Source organism: Malus sylvestris, chromosome 10 (genome assembly GCF_916048215.2).
Source record: "Malus sylvestris chromosome 10, drMalSylv7.2, whole genome shotgun sequence".
Taxonomy (NCBI): Eukaryota; Viridiplantae; Streptophyta; class Magnoliopsida; order Rosales; family Rosaceae; genus Malus; species Malus sylvestris.
In genome coordinates this window covers 11,635,255-11,659,676 of record NC_062269.1, presented here as the reverse complement: position 1 = coordinate 11,659,676, position 24,422 = coordinate 11,635,255, and the positions used below count along the sequence as shown (strand labels likewise).

Here is a 24,422-nt window from a genome sequence, read left to right as displayed (position 1 = left end):
TTTTAATCTTAAAATGTACTCATTCTTAAATATACCAATTTGTTATATGTAAAATGTACCATTTTTTATATAAAATTTATTCAATTTTTTTCTAATCCATTTTAAACTCATATGGGTACATTATTTTTTTCTTTGATTTTAAAATGTATCCATGTCAAGTTTAATTGAAGAAATTTACTAATGTTATTAAGCTTAATATCTTTATTTATTTTTTATTTTTTGTGATTTTGAAGAATGTACCGATGATACAATAAATTTTTTTGTTAATTTTGATGAATGTACCCAAGTTTATACACACACACACACACACACACACACACACACAATAGTATATTTATATTTTAATATTTTTAATCTCACAAATTATAGTTTTTTTTATTTAAAATCTCGTTTATATAAACAACTAAAATTTCTAATTTTTAATTTAAAAAATATAGTAACGTACATATAAATAAATTATCACATTAATTTCAGGGACCTCGATAAAAAATTAAAAACCAACAAGGTTTCAATCAAAGAATATTCATAACTAAGGACCGCATCTAAAGTCTCCCTAATCTAATTTACATGTATGATTAGCGGAACTTTAGATTCCGTTTAATCTTATTAAATTAATCTATATGATTTAGGTTAATCGACGTGCTTGTATTCATGTAAAACAATTTTAAGAACACATGCGTAAACTTAAATTAAGTTTAGAACCGCATCCTTTAGATTTCGTATAAGGATGAATTCATTATTGAGGCTCCAAGTGTTAGCCCTATACTAGTATCCACGAATGAATCTCCAGTTGGTTAAACAGTAAGAACTGCTAAGTCCTTCTCCTCCAATAGGTGTGGCGGCTAGGCTGTGCTTCTGGTGTTTTTGTTTTTCAATTTCTATTGTAGTAACTAGTAAGGTTTTTTAGCAGTTTAAATTATCAAACTAGCTTTTTTTCTTAACGGGTTATCCGCATATAAACCCATTAAGAAAAGAACATGTTCTTAATGGGATACCTGATAACAACCTGATTAGTTATTGTGTTGACCAAAAATATGTTATTTCCGTGTCGTGTTAATAGGTCGTGTAAGAAATTGTCAAATTTAGTTTTTACCTATCACACGCTCCTTTCAATTTCCAACCGTTTGATTAAATGAATTAAAAAAAAAGTAAATTGTAGTTATAGTTCTTTAACTTTAACTCAATTGGATCAATGGTCCCTCAACTAAAAATCTATTACCATTGGTCCCGCAACGCATCAAAACGTGCAGCTATGGTTCCTCAACTAAAAATCAATTACCATTGGTTCCTCAATTTTAATTCAACTGGAGAAATAGTCTCTTAACTCTAACCCAATTGTAGCAATGATCATTCCAACATAACTCTAGTTGACAATTTTTTTGACGTAGTTGACAAAATGGACCATAATTATACACTTTGATGAGTTGAGGGACCCTAATTATATAAATGGTTATTCCAACATAACATATTTTGACAAAATTTTGATGAAATTGATGAAAAGGACTTTAGCTACACATTTTGATAAGTTGAGGGACCAATAATAATGAATTTTTAATTGAAGAATCATTGCTCTAATTTAATTAAAGTTAAAAAATCATTGCTACAATTTATTTTTAAAAAAATTAATAAAAAAGGAATTAACAAAAATACGTGAGACTAAAAAAGGTGTGTGAATTGCGTGACCCATTTCCATATAATAACTTCTTTCCTTTTCGTTTTCAAGCCAAGTCAACAAATTTTAGAGAAAAATTCTAAGTCCACAAATTATTTTGTTGTTCAAATTTGTTTGAAGGTAAGAGCCATTAATGGTGTTTACAAATTTGTTGGTACATTCCAAAAGCGACGTGTTCATAACCCAATTACGATTCACGCAACCTGCCCATTTCGGTAATTTGACACGTTAGGAATCTAAACGACGACCCATAAATCCGATCCTCCACATAAAACGACAACCAAATATTCATGGATCACAAGCACATCGCGCTCTAGATAAACCGAACACCACCACCGCCAAGTGCCAACTATCCCCACTATCTCTCCACGCGCCGCTCTCTCTCCCTCCTCCATGGCGATCACTCTCCACCCCTGCCGAATTCCGCCGCGTACCGATCTCTTCTTCTCGGAGAGCCTCACCGGGAAGCCATCTCTCAGTTTCCGGAAACGTTTCTCCGTCCGATGCTCCGGCGACTCCTCTTCCTCCGCCGTCGAGTCCGACTTCGACGCCAAGGTCTTCCGCAAGAACCTCACTCGAAGCAAGAATTACAACCGCAGAGGCTTCGGCCACAAAGAGGCGACCGTCGAGCTCATGAACCGCGAATACACAAGTGAGTAATCTATAGACTATAATCAGCTGCAGCTACTCCTCAGAATCAGTAATTAAGCAGCTAATGAGTCGATTAATCAATTTTAATTGTTGAGTTTTGATGATTTAAGGCGATATTATTAAGACTTTGAAAGAGAACGGGTTCGTGTACACCTGGGGAAACGTGACGGTGAAGCTCGCCGAGGCGTACGGATTCTGTTGGGGCGTTGAGAGAGCCGTGCAGATTGCTTACGAGGCCAGAAAGCAGTTCCCCGATGATAAGATCTGGATCACCAACGAGATCATCCACAATCCAACGGTCAATAAGGTCGCTATTAATTTTTGCAATTTAATTTGGTTTAATGTCAATCATTTTATTTGTAAAAATATATCGAATGTATTAAAAAATGTTAGTTAATTATTTAAGAGAAATTTTATTTGAACCCCATATTAACTTTAATTAAACTATCTCTTTAAACCCATATTTACTATCTAAATTACCCTCACAAACCCAATTCAATTTGTAGATTTATCCGTACACTCATTTAGAAATAAAAACCCAAAATTTGCAAGAGAAGTCCATTTCAAGTTAGGACTACGAAAAAGTGGACAAATTCTTAATCCAAACAATATGATCGTCCTTGCAATCGTATTGCAAAAGAGCTTGTTGCACTTGTTTAAGAGTTTTTTTTGTTTGTTTCAAATGGTCTGAATCTGAATTCTAAATGCTATTGTTTCTTTATTCTTATTTTTCTTCCTTCTTTGGTTAAGTTGAAGTCCTCTCTCTGGTTGTGACCATCTATCAATTAAGTACAGGATTTAACCTACTATTTTTAGGGATGAATATTTATCTTTAGGATGTATTTTGTTGGATGAAATTTCATATCTTTTAGTTTGATTTACCGCATGCATGCATGGATGAAAATAAAGGTAGGAGGATATATCATATATGTTTGTGATGGTGAGTTGGATCAAAGAGATAATTATTCTCTTCAAAGCTCCAACTGCCCCAAGATTTCCAAGCCTCGGCATTTTCAACTTAAACGATTCATGGTTGTTCTGCCTGATATGTCATAAGAAATATCCTAGTACAAGTCCATGAGCAGACAAACGAACGAGCCATAGAATCCTCTTCTGCATGTCATTTGATTTGTTTGACCTTAGCACTATGACATCTCCCCTGGACGATCTCAGCACTATGGCATCTCCCATTGCTGCTGTTGTAGATTTGTTTGCCCTTTGGTGTTTGTTTGGGTTTATTGATAAATTTTAGTTGTATTGTTAAATTCATCTTGTACTTGATGGTAATTATGTCCTAGGGTAAAAAAGACAATTAACATTTAAAGTTTAAGTTGGGTGTAAAAAGAGGTTATATGGGTTCAAATAAAATTTCCCATTATTTAATCAATTTTTTTTAGGTCAAACAATAGATTTTGTTAGATTAAATATTAGATAATGTAAGGGCTTAACACCTTTTCACGGTAAAGGGCCACTTGCTAATTATTTAACTAATTGAGTTGAGATGAAATGGGCAGAGGTTGGAGGACACCTTTTCACGGTAAAGGGCCACTTGCTAATTATTTAACTAATTGAGTTGAGATGAAATGGGCAGAGGTTGGAGGAGATGAAGGTGGAGAACATTCCAATAGAGGAAGGGCAGAAGCAGTTTGATGTGGTGAACAAGGGTGATGTGGTCATTTTGCCTGCTTTCGGAGCCGGAGTGGATGAGATGCTCAACTTGAGTAACCGGAATGTTCAAATTGTTGACACTACTTGCCCCTGGGTTTCCAAGGTTGGCATTTTATTTTTAGTCCATTCGACATTTTCGGTGAAAATTTAAATTGGGTCTGGTATGTTATGACTGTGTTTTCGCGTGAAGGTTTGGAATACTGTGGAGAAGCACAAGAAAGGAGATTACACTTCGATCATTCATGGGAAATATTCTCATGAGGAGACTGTGGCCACAGCCTCTTTTGCTGGGAAATACGTTATAGTGAAAAACATGGATGAGGTAAGTGTTTTGTACTTTGTTGTAGATTTTCTGGCGAAGTTAAAATTTTTAGCTTCAGTTTATAGTGCTTCTGTTTGTCAAGCTAATGAGTTGTTAATGCCAATTTTATTTCAGGCAACATATGTGTGTGACTATATTCTTGGCGGTGAACTTAATGGGTCTAGCTCGACTAAAGAGGCATTTATGGAGGTGCTGTTTTGAGTTGCTTATATGGATTCAATTGGTTTTGTATGGTATCATGCAGTGTTGAAGTGTTTTTGTCTTTGAATGCAGAAATTTAAAAAGGCACTTTCTCCGGGGTTTGATCCAGACAGAGACCTGGTAAAAGTAGGCATTGCAAATCAGACTACAATGCTTAAGGGGGAAACGGAAGAGATTGGTTAGTCTTTGAAGTTATGTTAAGTTAGTCCATCATTTGGTGAACAGACTATTAGGGTAAATTATGGACTGCCTCTTTCAATCTAACAGGAAAATTAGTAGAGAGGACCATGATGCGTAAGCACGGAGTGGAAAATGTCAATGACCACTTTGTGAGCTTCAACACAATATGTGATGCAACTCAGGCAAGTTCTTTCTCTTGTTCATGGCTTTTCTGGTTAGATTCTTCTTAGATTTCTATTAGGACAATGTGTAACCATGCCTTGTCTTTTATCCTCTCGTAAGATTGTATTTATTTTAATACCCCACAGCAGCAGTTATGTGCACACCCTTGCGAAGCTTTTGCCATTTGGCTTGAAAGCAGGGTTACTTTAAAACACTTGCTCACCAACAGTTTTGTATACATTTTTTTGAACATTCCGAGAGATTTAAAATGTGATATGTGTTCCGTTTATAGGAGCGACAAGATGCAATGTACAAGCTTGTTGAGGAAAAGCTTGATCTTTTGTTAGTCATTGGTGGGTGGAACTCGAGTAACACCTCTCACCTACAAGAAATTGCAGAAGAACGTGGAATTCCCTCGTATTGGATCGATAGTGAGAAGAGAATAGGCCCCGGAAACAGGATAGCTTATAAGCTCAATGTGAGTCTCTGAAGCCATAGAACTGCAATTTAGTTTGTTCTGGATTACAAAATTATGTTATTCTTCTTCCAAAACAATAACAGAAACAAAACTACATTATTCCGTTATTTGTTGTCTTTCCTGTATGGCTTTGTACTTATCATACCTGTCTGTCATGTTTCTTTGATAGCATGGCGAGTTGGTCGAGAAAGAGAACTGGCTGCCTGAAGGTCCCATCACCATTGGAGTGACATCTGGTGCCTCTACTCCAGATAAGGTAAATCTCATATATGTGAATGTTATTTGAACCACTAAACCGCATCTGCTGAAACTTGAAAGCCACGTGAATTCACGTTATCTGCCTAACTTTTTACTTCCTAGCTTAATAATTGATCAATTCAAATCCATTTGGGTTTCTCCCAGGTCGTCGAAGACACTCTTATCAGGGTGTTCGACCTCAAGCGTGAAGAGGCCCTGCAACTAGCATAATCCAAGTTAGGCACCATCGCTTGATAGTTATATAAGCAAGAGGAAAGTGTACTGTATCCTATACCCTAGAAACGTAATTGTTGCATCTTGTATGATATTAGGTCGAGGTTCCATTGTTGTACCTTGTATGTGTTAATATGCCTTGATTCGTGACCTGTAAACTCAAGTCCAAGTTCCTCAATTACGGTCTCGATGTAACCGAAGTCCTACATATGAGATATCGCTTTCATGATGGACAAAATCTTGGGTGCAATCGAGTTATATCTCCTATTTTTATCATGTGACATGCTGCCTCATTTGTAGGCCCGTTGATATTCATTTTCCTTTTGAATATTCACATTTTGTGAAACTGATAATTTGTTTGATAATTACTTCTAATTTTTAGTTCTAAATAAAAAATAAAAAATAAACGAAAACTGAAAGCACTTAACAAACAAGTTTTCAGTTTTTAAAACATGAAAATTGAAAACTAAAAATGAAATGTTTATCAATTGGCCGCTAAAGAAACCTAAATTGGGAAGACAATCAAAAGCACAACTCCTCCAAATGCATTCACAACTTCGGAAGGGGAAGCAAATAGGCACAGATTCTCGGAGCTACATTCACGTACTAAGTCATGCTTCTTGTGGCGAATGGCTCGTTTAATACATTTATGGTGCGTTTGTTGTACCGGACTATCTCGGACTGAACTAAGTTTAGGAATTAAGCTGGACTGGCTTAGACTAGATTAAGCTAGATTAACTTAGTTAAGTGTTTGGTGCAGTGTCGGACTAAAAAGTAGAATAATTAACAAAACTTTAATATTATATTATTTAATCAATATCTATTAATATTTTAATAGTAATATATTTATTTATTCTTTTATACTCTTCATCCTCTCTCGTAACCTCTCTTTTTCTCCGCCCATGTTCTTCCTGCCCTTTCCCTCTTTTACTCTCTGTTTCTTCGTCCCACTGTCACTCTCCCCACTCCCTCTTTTTTCTCCCTTTTTACTCAAATTACGTTGCTATGTTCTTCTCTTCGTCAAAGTATGAAACTATGAATTTGTTTTTATATTTAAATTTCAGTTCTTTGAGATTACAACTCAGTTCTTGGCGTTGGATTAAATCCAAAGCAAATCCAACTAGGTATTCCTCCTTGAAGCAAAGAGGGAAATCTGGGCTGTGGGTTCGTTGGGTTTCATAAGAGGGAGAGAAATCAATTTGAAGCAAAGAGGAAGTTGGGTTCGTGAGACGAAGGAGATCGGCGAGACGGCAAGATTTGGTGATGGGTTTGCGGGATGATGGAGATCAGCGAGACGGCAGGATTTGGCGACTGGATTTGGCGATGCATGCTTGCAGATCGTAAACAATGAAGATATTAGAGAGCCAGGATTAGCAATTCCATCCTTTTCGGGTTACTAGCTAAGACGAGGTAGCGAAGCCTTTAGTCGGAACGAGTCCGACTTAATCCCATTAAAGATAGTCCCGGATCAAACCAAACACAGACGAGTAAGCCAGTCTAGTCTAGTAAAACCTAACGAGCCCAAACAAACACACCCTTAGGCTGTGCCGATTTAGTTCCTAAACTATCACCTTACCGAAAATTAGGTTCTTGAATTATATTTTTTTAAATAAAATAAGTTCCTAAATTTATTAAAAAATGCTAAATCGTATTGAATCTATTGACAATGGAGTTTCATAACAAGTTTTGAAGATTTGGAGCATCAACACTTAAAACAGTTTCCTTATAATGTTCATCATATATATTGTCGTAAAATGCTTATTTCAAGTGTTTTTAGCTTTGGTGCAGAGATATTAACATTATTTTCGGGAGTCCATTGAGTGAGGATATACGACATTAACCTGGAGAAACTTCAGACCCAGCTTCAAAGACACCAATGTTTTGCACATGTAAAGGCTTCTTGGAAACTCAAAAGGAAGGAGTGTTAAATTTTGCTTGCGCACGACTCCAAAAGAGTTGTGGTCTATTTTTGTATTTTTGTTTGCGCAGGACTCCAAAAGGGACATGTATGTTTGTCACTTAATACTATGGTTTAGTAGTATATTTTTCTACTTGTAAGTAGGAGATCTTACGTTCGAGCACCGTGGATAACACCTTTTATACTCTCATAGTATCAAAAGAAACAAAAGAAAAAAGCAAATATGCTCAAGCTCCTCTCAATGAGGTTAAAATAAAAAGATCTAAGCTAGATCACATTGGACAACTTCTTTCCAATCCTACAGAGTTTCCAAAAAGAGTGGTTTGAACTTAATCGCATTTGCACCCACCCATTAACCTGACTCAGCTCACCGTTACAATTAGTACAACAAAACCTTTATAAAGTAATATTCATAACGGAATAATCTCTTCAAAGTTGTAAAGAATTTTGATTCCAACTTGGGACCAATTATGTGTTAATTCTATATTGTAATAAGTTATAATTTTTCTTGTTCTTATCCTAAGAAAACACGTCTCCACTTAGTTATATTTGCCAATGAGTACAAAAATATGCAAGAGATAAAGTACTTGGCGTCCAAGGAATCCTATTTAGGAAATACAACATTCAGTAAGGATAATATCTATTAAGTAATAACCTCCCTAAAGTTATAAAATTGGTTTCGTTTTAACTATATAACATTGGAGAGGTTGTAATGCGTTGAAACCTAAAAGAACAAAACGAAAGAATGCAAGCAAAGTCAGTGTAAAGAATAGTACCCTTTCCGAATCCAATGAGGCTTAACTGTTACAATGTGTATCGTAACTTCGATAGTTGTAGGAGAAACAACTGTACAAATATAAATAGATATTTACAACTTAAGAGCTTCGAATTTGCACCGGCCCTGGAAACCATACTGTCACTGGTATAATGCTGGTAAGTATACATACAAAAACACAGTCAACTGCTCTGCCGATGTGTTGATTTCTGCTTCGAAAACAAAGTTTAGGATGAAGAACGGCAGCTCAACTGCTCCTCCAATGTGTAGAATTATGATTCATAAGTTTGTAATGAATTCTCTCTTTTTGTTTGAAGTTCTGTACAATCATTTTAAACTGGAGCGATATCTGGATTTGACTTCAGTGGTCAGAGAGCAGCTATTCCATCTTAGATGCTTCAGAAACTAGCCAACAGTGCTATCTGATTGCCTGGAAAGAGATGAGTTAACTAGTTCTGGAACCCGATCAAGCAAACGGTTCATCTCCTCGGGAAATTCTCCCTTTGCTCGGTTAGTTTTTCCTCCTACGATCACTGCTGTTCCATCTTGTAAGGCCCAAATCTTTCATTTGTGCAGAGTAGAAAACAAAGAAACATAAGCATGTATGAATAATGTGGGGGAACAGTTTCAATAATCGCACAATAATATCTAAAAAACCGAAGAAAGAAATATCAACGAAACATATAGGCACCCCATCTATGAGACGGTCCTGAACTACACATACTTCTGCATTAGAAAATTCAAGTGATCCTACAATACAAAATTCCACTATGATAGAGGCAGACTGCACAATTAATGACACCAATTACATGTAAGCCTGCTTGATGAATTTATAAACCATTTGAACCATCATCGAACATGTAACAGTGACCTGTACAACGTATAATTAAATTCTACCTGTGAATGAGAAAGAAAACTGATGCAAGTAGTAAGCATTAGAGCACCAAATCCAGCATATACAACAGGCACTCCTGGGTCAGTCTGATAAGGACAAGGTTTAGTTTCAAGGCTGAATGAATGCAGTTGAAGAAAAATGTATATTTTTACGTATATAAGAACAATTAGTCTTCACCTTCAAGTCAAGACCGCTACTCCCAATTGCATCTACAATAACAATTTTGTTGCCATCAATTTCAATTGGAAGCTTGGAACTTGGTCGTCGGACTCCAGCAAATTTTCCTTCTTGATCATACAGGACAATTGATTGTAGATCACGAGCAAGCATTGATCTGAAATTAGAGAAAAGAATGCAGATAAGCAACATCCGGAAACAATAATCTACCAGCGGAGATGTGGCCCCTGCCGCTCCTTCTTTTATAGATGGAGGGGCAGGGGAAATAAAGCAACCTGCAAAAAAGCTTCAAAAGCTCTTCATCCCAATTCAGCCTTGGGTAATTGTTTGAAACACCAACAAGAACATTGGGAATTTAGCTTCCTTATTCATGTCTACTAAGGTACAAGAAAAGATATAGCTGTTAGAGAGTCACATACATTCCCTTGACATTAGGAGCATTAACATTGCCAATGGGTAAGAAGGACCCATAAAGCTTCTTGTCTCCATTTATCTTAAGAGGTGCCATCGCCAAATTGAAAGGTCCTTCGTTATCCTTGAGTACTTGAAGCGCTGAAATACTCCAGTCTGTCTGGTAAATCGTGATCCCTCCATACCTTAAAGGGTTATTTACACTTATTGTTTTCCTTAGCACCTCCTTGCCGTCAAGGTCCAATAGTGACAGATCGGTGTAAAACTGTGATACCTGAGACATAAACGAGGGGGCGAAAAGGTAAACCACCTAAGCACTTAGCATTACTGATTGGGCACAAATTGGGATATGATCATGTCATAATAAAGTTTATGATTTAAAACATGCGAGTCAAAAGGTAGCACAAAACAAAAAAATAGAGCACATAAACATTCACCTCACCACTGTCATAGTAGTTCATGTAGAATTTGTTGACATGAACCTCTGTATTAAAAGACTCAGTTGGAGTAGAGAGAAACCCGATTGGGCGCATCACATCTCCTATAACAAAATTCAAACCCTGAGGAACCATGACCGTTCCCTTGAAGCTCCCACTTGCACTAAGAGTTCCACCTACCATTATTAGCAGCATTGCTAGATGTACTCCAATAGGGGCAAACCGACCAGCCAGCCCCTTGAAGGCATATAAAGAAGGCCCTTTCAAGAATACCTAAAAGGATCAAGAAAACCATAAGGAACACGTAGCTATAACTATAAAGTCGTACCCAGTGCACAAGGCTCCCGCTTTACACAGGGTCTGGGAGAGGTGAATGTCGGCTAGCCTTACCCCCATTTATGGAGAGGCTGCTCCCAAGTCTCGAACACGTAGCTATAACTATAAGGAGATAAAAACATTCAGGAGGAAGTATTAACACCTCATATCCAGCTCCCATAAGGACAACGCCCAAATCTTGAACTGATGCTCTTGGCAAAGAGTCCGAAAATTCCTGCTTGTGGATGGCCTCAGAAGATTGCATAAAGTTCCATCTGTTTTTCCAATTAAATCCATGGTTAATAGGACAGTGGGCAATCCAATTTCAGTTAGGGATTATGATGTAAAAATGAAAAACGAAAGCAAACCTTCTCGCAACCTTGACCAGGGGTATTTGCGTAGTGTAAGTGCAGGCCATTAGCGATGCACCAAGGAGAGCCAATAGTGAAAGGAAAATGGGGGAAGTGAATATGTGGTCAAACCCAAGGGTGAGAACCCATCTCCAAGTGAAAATTCCCAACACCGGATTACTTTCAGGGTATTTATCGAAATAGAAATCCGGGGCCTCACCTTGATCAATGAAAGTTCCTGCAGAAGCATTGCATCGACGTAAGGCCAACTTACAATTCTATATGAAGTTAAAAACAGCTCTCTTCACAATACCTCATAAACAAAAAAAACAAGGCATTGCTTACAATTAGGCGCATTACGAAAAGGGCATTTCGTATCAACTTTATTTTCTCAAGAAAAAACATAATTATCCAAAATAATTAAATCAAATTTGATTTCCACCTCACAGTAATGAGCCAGGGAAACAAGCTACCTGGACTAAAAATTCAAAAAACCCAAAATTAAGCAACTACTAACAAGCATTAAGCACCAGCAAGTAACCCAATTAAGCAAACAATCAACCAACTAAAAACCCCAAAAGCAAAAATCATTAAGCTGCTTATTCAAAGATAACAAAACCCAGAAACTCAACATACCCAGAGCCATAAGACCAGCAATGGCAAACATTTCTCCAATAGCCAAAGGCAGATAAGATAGAACCGAAAGAACCCTTCTAGGCAACCTTTTCACCAAACCCATCACCCCAGTCCCACCCCCTGACTTCACCGGAGCTTCCTCGCCTCCGGCGGCGTCGCCACTCTTCTCCACCAGAGGCGGCGGCCCTCCTTCGGAGAGTATAATCTGCTTAGTTATGTTGTTGCTTTTGTTCTTGCTCTTCTTGCTATCTTGAGGGGTCTTCAGCCCACAAGTGGTGGTAACTGAGAGCGAAAGAGGTGGTTGCCGGAAGGAACGTCTACGAATTTGGGAAGTGTGGGGAGAGAATGTGGTGAGTTTGAAGGGGCAGTGGAGGAGAGGGGCTCTGAGGAAATGGGTTCTGGGTAGACATGATTTGGGGGTCGTGGTGGGGTTTAAAATCTCCATTGATGGAGCTTCGTGAGAGCTCGAGTGTTATCAGCTCCAGAGCAACTGTTTCCGTTGAGGGAGTGAGGTGCAACGACCGGTACTTATGTTAGTTTATCCTGAAAGGAGATGTTTATATACAATTAAACTATTTTGGGCCTTTCTAATTGGACATGGTGTTTTTTGTATTGTGTCGTTTTCGTAACATATTCGATCATGAATCGTGTTATGTAATATCCGTTAAAATAAATAGGCAATATGACTCGATCCAAAATTAACTTGTTAATATTAACAGATAATATAACATGACCCGTTATCTATTAAATAATACTTTTAAATCAATAAATAATAAAATGAAAAACATAATACTAAATTAGTATCTATACATCGCTACTGACCCTTTACCACAATGGTGAAAATGTGTTAAACCCTTGCATGACGGCATGAGTTCAAACTCCGTCGGTGGCTAATGTAACATCTATTCTAACAAAATCAATTTTTTGACAATATATATATATATATCTACATTAATTATAAAATATCAAATGTTCAAAGATGTGCAAAATGAAAAGAGTTTTTATTTTTATTTTTATATTTTTTAGGTTGTGGAGCATTTCTCAAAAGTCTGAACCTTTCCAATAAAATTCAAAGCTTGCACTTTTTTTTACAACAACCCTTCAATTTTCATGAATTACCAAGGAAAATGGTATTAGAACTTTGTAATATTTTTCATTTAAATGACGAGAAGGACAAAAAAATAAATGTAAATAACCTGTTACATGCAAGTTATTGAGATATGCTATTAGCAAATTAATTATCTTCCGCTTGATCTTAATAATCAAGATCTAGCTATTATCTGCAAATCATGAATTATAAAATTTGATAGTTCTGAGTGAACCAGGAGGGAAACCATGCATTCTTACTTGGTGAGCGCATAACAATTAAAACGAGGAACATTCGGAGAAAAAAGCAAACATATATAGAGCAAAACAAAATGACATAGACTTGTTTGATTGTGCTTTTGGAAGAGCCAAATCTGCTTCTTAATGAGTAAAAGCACTTCTGTTTAAATATCATCGGTTGGCAAATATTTTAAAAATGCTTTTAGTTGGAAGTAGAAGCACCAAGAAGCATTTTCTAAGAATCACCTAGGAGGTGCTTCCTCTTAAAGGTGCTGTGCAAAGAAAACAAGGGAAGCACTTCGCTCTTTTTAATGAATTTTTTTCAATTTACAAGTCTAAAATGACATTACACTTTAAAAAATACATTAAAATTACTATCACCTATTTTTTATTGGGTTGCACGTTGATAACCCAAAAGGTTTTTTATTTTCATATTATTTTGGAGGTTGGAGCATTCGACTTGGTCTCCATCTTTTCATCTTCATCTTCCCTAAACATCTCTGCATTTCCATCGCCTGAATTTTTGTGGAGTTATGTATGCTATTTCTTGTCTTAAATTTGTATGTAGTCACTCACAAATAATTTTTGTTTGCTTCTCTCTCTACAGATTTACTCTTCTTATTTGTTAATATATATATATATATATAGGGTAAATATCAGTTTACTACCCTCAAGTTTCGTGATTTTCAACATTTGGTATATGAAGTTTTTTTTGTCCCAGAGTCATACCTAAAGTGTTAATTTTTAGACAATCTCATACATCTGTTAGTTTGGTTATAAAATCAGCCGTTAATTGATGACATGACGCCCACGTGGACAATGACTGGGTGCCACGTGTCAATATAGGGCCCAAGTGAATATCAAAAAATTAAAAAAATTAAAAATTAAAAATTTTAAAAATTTTAAAAATAAAAATAAAATAAAAAAAAGGTTTATGGGCACAACCCCCCCCCCCCCCCCCAATTCCTTCCTTCCTTTCTTCTCTTCCTTGCACCCATCCTCCCTGCACACCCATCCATTCCCCTCATTCTCCTTCCCTTCTCTCATCTGCACTCACCCTCCCCACGCACCCACCCATATGCCCTCTTTCTCTTCGACCCTACGAGACCCGAGCGACCCTTCACTCTGCCACCATGCTGTGGATTTCCAATTTTAAGGTTTTCACTCCTTCACTCTGCCACCATGATGCGGATTTCCAATTTTAGGGTGTTCAATCTTTGATTTCCAATTTCAATTACTGCCATAGAAGCCGACGAGGAAGATGCTTCCAAGGTGAACGAGCCTTCAATTTTACCCCAAGACGACGTTTTACCGTTGCCTTATACAGGAGAGGAGCTCCAGAACATCGAACCACAATGCTACCTGAAGTCTACACCTGAGCTCGAGCATGGGGGCTTAGGGCTTAGGGTCGATAGAGAATCTGATTCGGTTGCGGCTTCGGTAGAGAAAGGCGATGGGGGGTGGAATTGAATGAGGGTGTAAGGAGGGGGGATACGGAAATGGAGGATGGTGTAGGAAGAGAATGAGGGAGAAGGAGGGAGGTGGTCGGGAGGAGGAAGGGGTGGGTGTGCCCAGAAATTTATTTATTTTTTTAAATTTAAAAATTTTTTAGGGTAAAAGACTGTTTACTACCCTCATGTTTTGTGGTTTTCAACATTTAGTACATCAAGTTTTTTTCGTCTCAGATTCATACCTAAAGTGTAAATTTTGGAACAATCTCATACATCCGTTAGTCAAACTGTTAAGTGTCCCGTTAATTGTGACGTGGCGCACTGACTGGGCGCCACGTGTCATCCACGTTTTTTTTTTCTTTTCTTTGTCTTCTTCCTTATTCTTCTTCTTTTTCCTCTAACCGCAACATTTTTTTTTCTTCCTCCTTCTTCGTTCCCCTTCTTCCTTCTCCTTCTCCTTCTTCTTCTTCTTCCTCCGAAATCTGGGGAAGTTTTTTTTTTTTTCTTTCTTTCTTCTTCTTCCTTCTTCTTTTTCTTCTTCTTCCTCCGATTGCAACTTTTTTTTTTCTTCCTCCTTCTCCTTCTTCCTTCCCCTTCTTCCTCCTCATTCCTTCCTCCTCCTTCTTCTTCTTCTTCTCCTTCTTCCTTCCCCTTCTTCCTCCTCATTCCTTCCTTCTTCTTCTTCTTCTTCTTCTTCCTCAAAAAAAAAAAAAAAAAAACTTTCATCTTCCCCCAGATTCGGAGGAAGAAGAAGAAGAACGAAGAAGGGGAAGGAAGAAGGAGAAGGGGGAAGAAAAAAAAAAAAAACTAAATCTAGGCAGATTCGGAGGAAGAAGAAGAAGAAGAAGAAGAAGAAGAAGAAGAAGAAGGAAGAAGGAGGAAAGAGAAGGAAGAAGAAGAAGAAAAAAAAAAAAAAAGCTTCCCCAGATTCGGAGGAAGAAGAAGGAGAATGAGAAGGAAGAAGAAGGAAGAAGGAGGAAGGAAGAAGGAGAATGAGGAAGAAGAAAAAAAAAGAAAAAAAAAAGAAAAAAGAAAGAAAGTTGTAGTCAGAGGAAGAAGAAGAAGAAGAAGGAAGAAGAAAAGAAAAGAAAGAAAAAAGAAAAAAAAACGTAGATGACACGTGGCGCCCAGTCAGTGCGCCACATCACAGTTAACGGGAGACTTAACAGTTTGACTAACGGATGTATGAGACTGTCCCAAAATTTACATTTTAGGTATGAATCTGAGACGAAAAAAACTTGATGTACTAAATGTTGAAAACCACGAAACATGAGGGTAGTAAACAGTCTTTTACCTAATTTTTTAATATTGATTTGGGTCCTATATTGACACATGGCACCCAGTCATTGTTCACGTGGGCACCACGTCATCAGTTAACGGCTGATTTAACAGCCAAACTAACGGATGTACGAGATTGTCCCAAAATTAACATTTTACATATGACTCCGAGACGAAAAAAACTTTATGTACCAAATGTTGAAAACCACGAAACTTGAGAGTAATAAACTGATATTTACCCATATATATATATATTCCATCACTTTGCATAGCAATTTCGATAAAAAAAAAGGCTTTTTAGCCAAAATGGTCCTTGAGATTGTCCACCATCCATCATTTTGGTCATTCCGTTAAAAACTCTGTTAAGTGTCTCAGAGCTCTTGGCCGGAAGTTTAGGCAATTTTCAAAGCTTCGTAACTCAATTGTTTCTTAACCAAATTCGATCCATAATATATCAAAATGAAGATAGGAAAGTGTAGAATAAGATTATATCTATTTGGAAGCCCCATGGTTGCCGGAGATGGTCGGAAAATAGCCTCAAAGTTGACTGGCCTGAGGGAAAACTGGAAAACTCGCCGGAAACTGGGTAAACTTTAAACGTTCATAACTTCTTCAATACTTAATGAAATCAAGTGATTCAAAATCATACTTCTCAACGAGACAAAGAGAATGGTACCTTTTTTACGGCTAACTCGCCGTGGTTTGGTCGAAAAACGGCTTGAAAGTGGCTAACTCGAGCCAAGACAGCCACTTTCGAGCCATTTTCTGGCCAAACCACGACTAATTAGCCAATGCAAAATGTACCATTCTCTTTGTCTCATTGAGAAATATGATTTTTGTTTTTGAATCACTTGATTTCGTTGAATATTGAAGACGTTATGAACGTTTACATTTTACCCAGTTTCCGGCGAGTTTTCCAATTTTCTCTCGAACCAGTCAACTTTGAGGCTATGTTCCAACCATCTTCGGCAACCATTGGGCTTCCAAATAGGTATAATCTTATTCTAAACTTTCCTATCTTCATTTTGATATATTATGGGTCGAATTTGGTTAAGAAACGATTGAGTTACGAAGCTTTGAAAATTGCCCAAACTTCTGGCCAAGAGCTCTAGGACACTTAACGAAGTTTTTAACAGAATGACCAAAATGATGGATGGTGGACAATCTTAGGGACCACTTCTATTGATTTGAAATCTCAGGGATCAAAGTGAGGAGTTATGCAAATCTCATGGACCAAAGTGAGGAGTTATGCAAATCTCATGGACCATTTTGACTAAAAAGCCAAAAACATTTGCAGAGCAATAACCTTGCTGCCGTTTGTTCATTATACCACTTCTATATGAGATGTTTAATGATGAAACAACTACCAAAAATTACAACCATTGAAACTTTCTTATAATCACAAACTAATGAAATAATTGCTTCCCAAGTTACATAATAATTGAAATATTTAAATTACTTGTAACTAGATGCTTTCCATACTACTGATAGTAAACCAGATGCTTCCATACAAATGAATTATTTAAATTACTTTCGTGTTGTTAGCTAGGACATAAGTAGTGGTGTATGCTCTTATTTTGTGCTATGGTTTTTTTTTTCTTGTTCTTTTTTTCTCTTTATAGATATATCTAAAAATATAGTTACAGATGTACAAGATGCACATGGGGAAGGTAACGAAAAAAAAAGAAAGCAAGGCAATGTGGGAAGATGCAAGTGTTAAGACATTTATAAGCATTTGTGTAGCCTAGACATTAGACGGAAATCAAATAGGTGGTCATCTTAATAGGATTGGATGGAAAAATATTATTAAGAAATTTAATGACCTTACTCAAAGGCCGCATGTTCATAAACAACTCAAGAACAAATGGACTACACTTGAGAAAGAATGGCAATTGTGGACATCATTAGTTGGTAAAGAGACTAGCTTAGGATGGGATCATGTGAAGCAAACTATCATTGCAAATGATGAGTGGTGGGAGAAAAAGGTGAACGTGAGAAATTATTATCTCAAGTTAATGGAGAATCTAAGTTCATATTTATGTTCTTTTTTCACAATTTGTTATCTGTAGTTGATGATATTTTAGGACAATCTTGAAGTTGCAAAATATCGAAATAGTGGACTGAAAAATGTTGACCAACTAGACATTTTGTTTAAAGAATGAGCTGTTACAGGTGTAGGTGTGTGGGCACCCTTATAAGGGTTGATGAGTAATAATGTTCAGAAAGCTCCAATAGGCGAACAAAATGATGGTCAAGATGATTTGGAGAATGATATAGATAATAATGATGGACTTGACGACGTAGCCGATGCTAAGACACCTTATGATGATGATGAGGAGCTACTTCCACCTGGACATGAGGAAGATCGTAGAGATGAAGAGATTATTAATGAAAATTTTACTCAAAGGCGAGAGTTAGACGTTGAACGAGAAAGAATTGCTAATCTTCTTACATCTAGTTTACAGTTATTTCACATTTGATTGTCATGCAACTATAACGTGTCCTTTTTTTTAAAGAAACAAACATATATTTTTAGTAAGTATGTATCATTTTTTAATGATTGTTACTATTTTTAATTGAATTTTCATCAACAATTTTAATCAAGTTGTATGCTAATTATATAAAAAAAATACTTATGCAAAAATTATTGAGCATTATTAATGAAAGCACTTTTTCATTTTACAACCAAACACTCTATTTAATATCAAAAGCGCTTCTATACAATACAAAAGTTACATGCCAAACAACAAATTGCTTCCTCAGAAAAGCACTATTGAAAAGTGCTACTAATAAAAAGCGATAGTGAGTATAAGCGCTTTATTAAGTAATATGTCGAAATGAGCCTATACACTTATTGTAATCGTAAAAGGGGCAAACATATACATAGCAAATATATAAAGTATTTTAATCACAAATACAAGTGATACTAAGAGAAAACATATAGAGTATTTAATCATAAATATAGTTGATTTGGAGAAAAGAACATACAATCCCTAAATCTACATAAACCCTAATTTCAATCATACAAGCCTTAATTCGCAAATACCTAATTTTACAAATCCTAATTTGAAATCATACAAATACCTAATTTTATAAAGTCTCTAGAAACTATATACCATTGACTCATATTTGAATTAACCGTAAACGTCGAAATGTGATATCAACGATTCAAACAGTTCATTTTTTTGCATCCGCTAAAAGATCATGTTTTAAAAAAAGAAAATTTAAAAAATGAAATATGGTAAGAACAGACCATAGACGACAATCAATGGTTAAATATATATCTAGAATATATGGATTATAGTGTTGGATTTCGGAGGTGAACCCTTCACAAAGTTGTAAAGCTTGTCATTATGAGTGATTATATATGTTTTTTTAAAAATATTTTTCACACTTGTAAATTAATTATGATTTTTATTAATCTTGTACTCAAACAAAAAAAAAAACAATTCATGAAGTTTGGAGGGTTTTAAAAATCTAAACGACAATGTAACCATTGTCTAAGCGTATAGGATGCGATCATGAGCATTTATATATTCTTTTTACATTTTTCACACTTGTAAATGAATTCAAAATAATTTTTATTATTGTGCTTTGATATTTTTAAATTCCTTTGTATTTTTAATGTGCTTAGGATTGTTTTACTCTGACTATTATAGTAACTAGAAAGGTTTTTTTAGTAGTTTAAAATTACCAAACTAACTTTTTTCTTAGTGGGTTGAGCCGGGATATCCGCGTGTAAACCTGTTAAACACCCATTATTAACTGGTTCTTAACGGGTGACCTGGTCACTCGTTAAGAACCCAATTAGTTATTGTGCTTGTTATTTTTATGTCGTGTTAATAGGTCATGTAAGAAATTGCCAAGTCTGTTTCTAACTCCTTGCTCTTTGGCAGAAAATGTGTTTAGGGTGGTGCTATCCACACATCCATTTTTACCTCACATACACCATTTGTTAATTTTTGTTCTTTGATTTTCTTCAATTCATTTGATCTAATGGCTGGAAATTGTGAGGGGTGTATGGGAGATAAAAAGGGTGTGTGGACAACACCACCCTTTATTTATATATTATTTTATTCTTTATTAGGAAACTTATTTAATATTTATTTATTTATTTTAAATGCTAAACGTTTTTATATCATGCCGGAAGCATTCAGCTAGCCGACCTAAACTATGTTGTACGCTACCCACTTCTTTACAGAGTGTTAAGTGTCCCTTCAAATAACCATAGATAATTTTATGGCTAAATATTTATTTTTCAATTTTTAAAAGTAAATTAAACACAAAAATTAAACAAAAACAAACATAAATTGAAACCCAATAGTCATCAACTTCCTTTGCCCACAATCCGGACCACCTCAACAGCAACTCCACTCCATCTGTTTTTAGTTTTGTGATGTTTTTGAGTTACATTGATTGCGTTTTACCCTATTTTGTGTTAATGTGCAGTTACATGTATTTTAGGATGCATTTGAAGGCAAACGAAGTGAAAATATGACATATTACGTGAAAAAAATGTTTTCTTACCTGTTTTGAAGTCCAAATAAAGTTGTTGCCTGTTTTGAAGACCAAGTAAAATTGTTGCCTATTTTGAAGTCCAAGTAAAATTGTTGCCTGTTTTGAAGCCCAACTAAAGATTCCAAGGCGAATATGACTTGTTACAAGACCAAGAATATAATGATAAATGAAATATCAAATAAGGCAAAAACGTTCAAAATCTTGGCTTAATGGTTAGGACCACCTTGCAAATTGCTGCAATCTCTTTTAGCATATAAATAATAGGTTTCACTTCATGTTTACACGAGCCCATTATTGGGGACAACCACATTTATTTATTTTCTCTCTTTTGTTGGCTTTTGTTTAAGAAACAAAACTCTATTTCCATTCACCATTCATTGCCACAAAGGAAACCACGCATCAGCACTGTACTTGAAGTACACAGTTAATGTGGAACTCCTTCAAGTATAGAGCTGCTACGTGGTTTCCTTGGTGGCAGCAGATGGTGGATGGAAATAGGATTTTGTTTATGAAAGAAAGGCCAAAGAAAAAGAGAATTTTTTTTTTTGTGGTTTCCTACCGCTGCGTTTAGGAATCTGACGAGGAAGTTTTTTGCATCAGACCAGTTCATCCATATCATCACGCAATTAGGTTCTTCCAAAAAGACGGTTTTTATCTCGATATTTTTGTAGCGCTGATAGCATGGACATTCACCATAATGCATGTTCCAACTTTACGTTTTTCAAATTTTAGATTCTACATAAATTGTGTATGCATTATATTCATAATTGTTGAATTATGTGAATTTGATATTGCCATGAATTGCATCAAATAACTGCTCATGCATTAAATTATATAATATGCATTGAATTGAATTGAAAAAAAAAAGAAAAGAAAAAAAAAACGCAAAAGAAATCGGAAAAGGCAACCTGGGTTCTTTAAACCTATGACCTCAAGCCCTTCGACCAAGCCTGGAGCTTGGGTGGCCGAGCCGTGCCAAGCCGCAAGTCCCAAAGAAACCCAGAAACCCTAACGCCTTCCACGGTGTCTCCACCATTTCAAGCTGGCCTGCAACCAATCCTCACCCACAAGTCATCGTGTTTTGATGACCTGTAATTCGTCCACGATACCGATTGACCGAGATTCCCTCAAATCTTGTCAGAATTTTTCTAATTTTCCAATTCATATTTCTAGGGTTTTGGTAGAACGTTGAGATTTCTCAATCTCCGTTCACATTTGTGGTCTCCATTGACTAATGACCTCGCCCCAAGCATTGTTGTCCCAAAGCACGGTCGCCTGAAGCGGTGGCGCTAGCTTTCTTCCTCGACAAATAGACCTAACTACGGCTGGGGTGTCTTTGGACCCAACGCAAGCCTTATTGGGCTTTGTTTCTTGGCCTACTTTTTTTTTCTTCTTTGGGCTCGCCTGCAGCGATCCAAAACTATTTGTTCAACCCGCGAAAAAAAAAACTTTGTTTTTTTTAGGGCTCGCCTGCAGCGGCCGCTATCTTCGCCCAGCCCATCTCCCGTTTGCCGTGGACCTATAGCCCAGCCAAACCCATTCTAGCCCAACTTTGGGCCTGGATCACCCGTGGGCTTTGGCCCATGTTTTTGGACCCCGAGCTTCAATTGTTTATTATTTTTAGACAATTTGGGTTTTATATTTTTTTCACCCACACTTTAAATTTGGATCAAAGTCCGAATAATTAATTCAATTATAGTTATAGACCTGAAGTTCTATTTGCATATTTCTTTGTTGCATATTTCTATATATATATATATATTTGCGTTTGTCTGTAGGAACATATGAACCTGAAGTTCATAATTATTTTGAAACTTGAAGTTTCTACAAACATGCCTTGTTTGAAAACCTGAAGTTTTCATTAAAAAAAAAATCACTCATGAAAACCTGAAGTTTTTCATGATAATTTTAACCAATACATGTCTATTAGAACCTGAATGTTCTACTCCTATGTGAATGGATTGATATTTTTTCTCCATTACACTAACCACATCTTGTCCATCTATTTTGTGATAGGAACATGTTGAATTTGAACAAACTTGACTTCACCACTTTGGAGGTCTCTGGAAAGAACTACCTCAAATGGGTTCAAGATGTGAAGCTCCACCTCACTGCAAAGAATTTGTGTCCCGCCATTGAAGATAAGACGGACAACCCTATTAGTGAAGCTGAGAAAGCCACTGCTATGATCTTCATCCGAAGACATATTCACGATGCATTGCAAATTGAATATCTTGCTGAGGAGGATCCACAAGCACTATGGGTCGCTTTAGCTGATTGCTTTGATCACCAAAAGGACATATTCTTGCATGAAGCAAGACATGACTGGCATCATTTACGCTTCCAAGACTTTAAGTCTGTGAATGAATATAATTATGAAGTTTGTCGAATCCGATCACTTCTTAAGTTTTGTAACGAAACTTTGACTTAAGAGGATCTCCTGGAGAAGACCTATTCGACCTTCTCCGCTACTAATATTGTCCTGCAACAAAAATATAGAGCTTAGAAGTTCACCAAGTTCTTGGATTTGATCTCTGTTTTACTTCTCGCTGAAAAGTAGAATAAACTGTTGATGAAGAATAATCAAGCTCGACTTACTGGGGTGATTGCTATGCCTGAAGCAAACTTTAGCACAAACAAATGCCCAAAACGCCAAAAGAGGCATGGAAGGGGGGCCAGAAGCCACCTCGCCAAGGTCAACAGAGCCAAGGCCCATCTAAGGGAGGAAAAAAAGCCTAGAAAAGCCCTAACCTCGCTCCTAAGGTCCCAAACTTCAAGAATAAGGGCAAAGCACCCGAAACCATGGATGTGGACATGTGCTATCGTTATGGTTCAAAGAACCATTGGTCCGGTGTTTGCTGAGCTCCCCAAAAGGTTGTAGCGTCATACGAAGTTTGAATCAAACATTATACAAGTGGACGAATCAAAGAGTTCGAAGATGGAGATTTTTGACTTTCAAGAAGCTATCATGCATTTTTCCTTAGACTATAGATTGTGTCCCTACTCGGGTTTTTGCTATAGCCTTAGGGTTTTTTAGTGAGACTTACATCTTTATGCAAGTTCCTACCTTATTGATAATAAGCGTTGTTCCTAGAATCAGTGCTGACAAGTCGACTTCCTCAACTTCTGCTTAATGCTAAATCTACCTTGAGTATTTACACACTAAAGTGGGAGTGTTATGAACTTTCCTAGTTTAAGTGTGATTGTGTAAATCTTAGATTAGATTTGATTCTAGTTATTCTTTCCTATATGAATTTGTATTCCTTAGGGATGAATGATTTCTTCTCCCTCTTATTACTATAAATAAATGCACTACATATAAGGGAATAACACACACACACACATTCCCCTACGATTCTACAAACAAATCTCTCTTCTATCTCTCTCTCTCTCTCTCCTTGTCGCCGTCCCTTTCCCCTTAGTCAGATAAAATAGGCTACAACAAGTTTGGTATTTTTTTGTTTTTGGTTTATATTTAGTCAACTTTTTTTCTATTTTTAAAAATTAATAATCAATATTTAAATCAAAATTAACTGGAGTCAAGTAATGGGACACATGTCATATAAAGAGTGGTTGGGTAGCATTCACTAAAAGTACTCATTTTTACCACTAAACCATCTGATATGTCAGTTGATGATATGACATGACAACTCACTTCAATTTTCTTTAAATGGTTACAACAAACATTGGGTTAGTTGCTAGCTTGTTGCTAGCTCGACACGTTTCCCAAATAAAATAAGTTTCCTAATAAATGAGTTATAAGATAGAAACAAATTACGCCAAGGACAAGGGTTAATAAATAATATTATTTATTTCATAATTTTGGAGAGATTTTTTAAAGTATTGGGTATTTAAGTGGTACGCCACAAGTCATTACACAAGTAGAGTAAATGATACCTTTTTTTGTGTGTCCCTCTTTATTTAATGACACGTGGAGTACCTGCTTAAATACTTGCCACTTGAAAAACTTTCTCATAATTGTGGTCTAAAAAAGATAGCCTTCCTATCATATTCCAAAAAGAAAATCTAATAACTACATGGGTGTTGTAATCCTATTAGATTAGAAATGTGATTGTGTAAATCCTAGTATATCTTGGAATATCTCTTATATTCCTATTAGGAGTTGATTA

General features: G+C 36.3%; 2 protein-coding genes across 3 annotated transcripts; one reads left to right on the top strand and one right to left on the bottom strand.

The window, feature by feature from the left end:
* The first annotated feature begins 1,864 nt into the window (after nt 1-1,864).
* LOC126586439 (4-hydroxy-3-methylbut-2-enyl diphosphate reductase, chloroplastic) lies at nt 1,865-6,081 on the top strand. The gene is made up of 10 exons (XM_050251280.1): nt 1,865-2,324; nt 2,434-2,630; nt 3,915-4,094; nt 4,182-4,313; nt 4,428-4,502; nt 4,587-4,692; nt 4,782-4,876; nt 5,149-5,334; nt 5,504-5,590; nt 5,737-6,081. Exons 1-10 carry the CDS (start codon nt 2,066-2,068, stop codon nt 5,800-5,802), a joined length of 1,383 nt encoding a protein of 460 aa, XP_050107237.1. The 5' UTR covers nt 1,865-2,065; the 3' UTR covers nt 5,803-6,081.
* Nucleotides 6,082-8,480: 2,399 nt separating this feature from the next.
* LOC126588011 (cytochrome c biogenesis protein CCS1, chloroplastic-like) lies at nt 8,481-12,254 on the bottom strand. 2 transcript variants are annotated; one of them, XM_050253134.1, is made up of 9 exons: nt 11,720-12,254; nt 11,102-11,321; nt 10,897-11,008; nt 10,419-10,691; nt 9,990-10,255; nt 9,571-9,727; nt 9,396-9,479; nt 8,917-9,059; nt 8,481-8,765 (listed from the first exon to the last, which is right to left on the bottom strand). In XM_050253134.1, exons 1-9 carry the CDS (start codon nt 12,162-12,164, stop codon nt 8,726-8,728), a joined length of 1,740 nt encoding a protein of 579 aa, XP_050109091.1. In that variant the 5' UTR covers nt 12,165-12,254; the 3' UTR covers nt 8,481-8,725. The 2 variants fall into 2 exon arrangements, with proteins under 2 accessions (XP_050109091.1, XP_050109092.1); XM_050253135.1 differs by having other exon boundaries at nt 8,481-9,059.
* Nucleotides 12,255-24,422: the final 12,168 nt, after the last annotated feature.

What these genes read in the sequence shown, in the direction of transcription:
- LOC126586439 (XM_050251280.1), top strand. Translation starts at nt 2,066, where the DNA reads ATGGCGATCACTCTCCACCCCTGCCGAATTCCGCCGCGTACCGATCTC. An exon ending in CATGAACCGCGAATACACAA is followed by an intron (nt 2,325 to 2,433) that starts GTGAGTAATCTA and finishes TGATGATTTAAG; the next exon opens with GCGATATTATTAAGACTTTG. An exon ending in ACAATCCAACGGTCAATAAG is followed by an intron (nt 2,631 to 3,914) that starts GTCGCTATTAAT and finishes TGAAATGGGCAG; the next exon opens with AGGTTGGAGGAGATGAAGGT.
- LOC126588011 (XM_050253134.1), bottom strand. Translation starts at nt 12,164, where the DNA reads ATGGAGATTTTAAACCCCACCACGACCCCCAAATCATGTCTACCCAGA. An exon ending in TTATGGGAGCTGGATATGAG is followed by an intron (nt 10,692 to 10,896) that starts GTGTTAATACTT and finishes TGATCCTTTTAG; the next exon opens with GTATTCTTGAAAGGGCCTTC. An exon ending in GTTTTCTTTCTCATTCACAG is followed by an intron (nt 9,060 to 9,395) that starts GTAGAATTTAAT and finishes CACAAATGAAAG; the next exon opens with ATTTGGGCCTTACAAGATGG.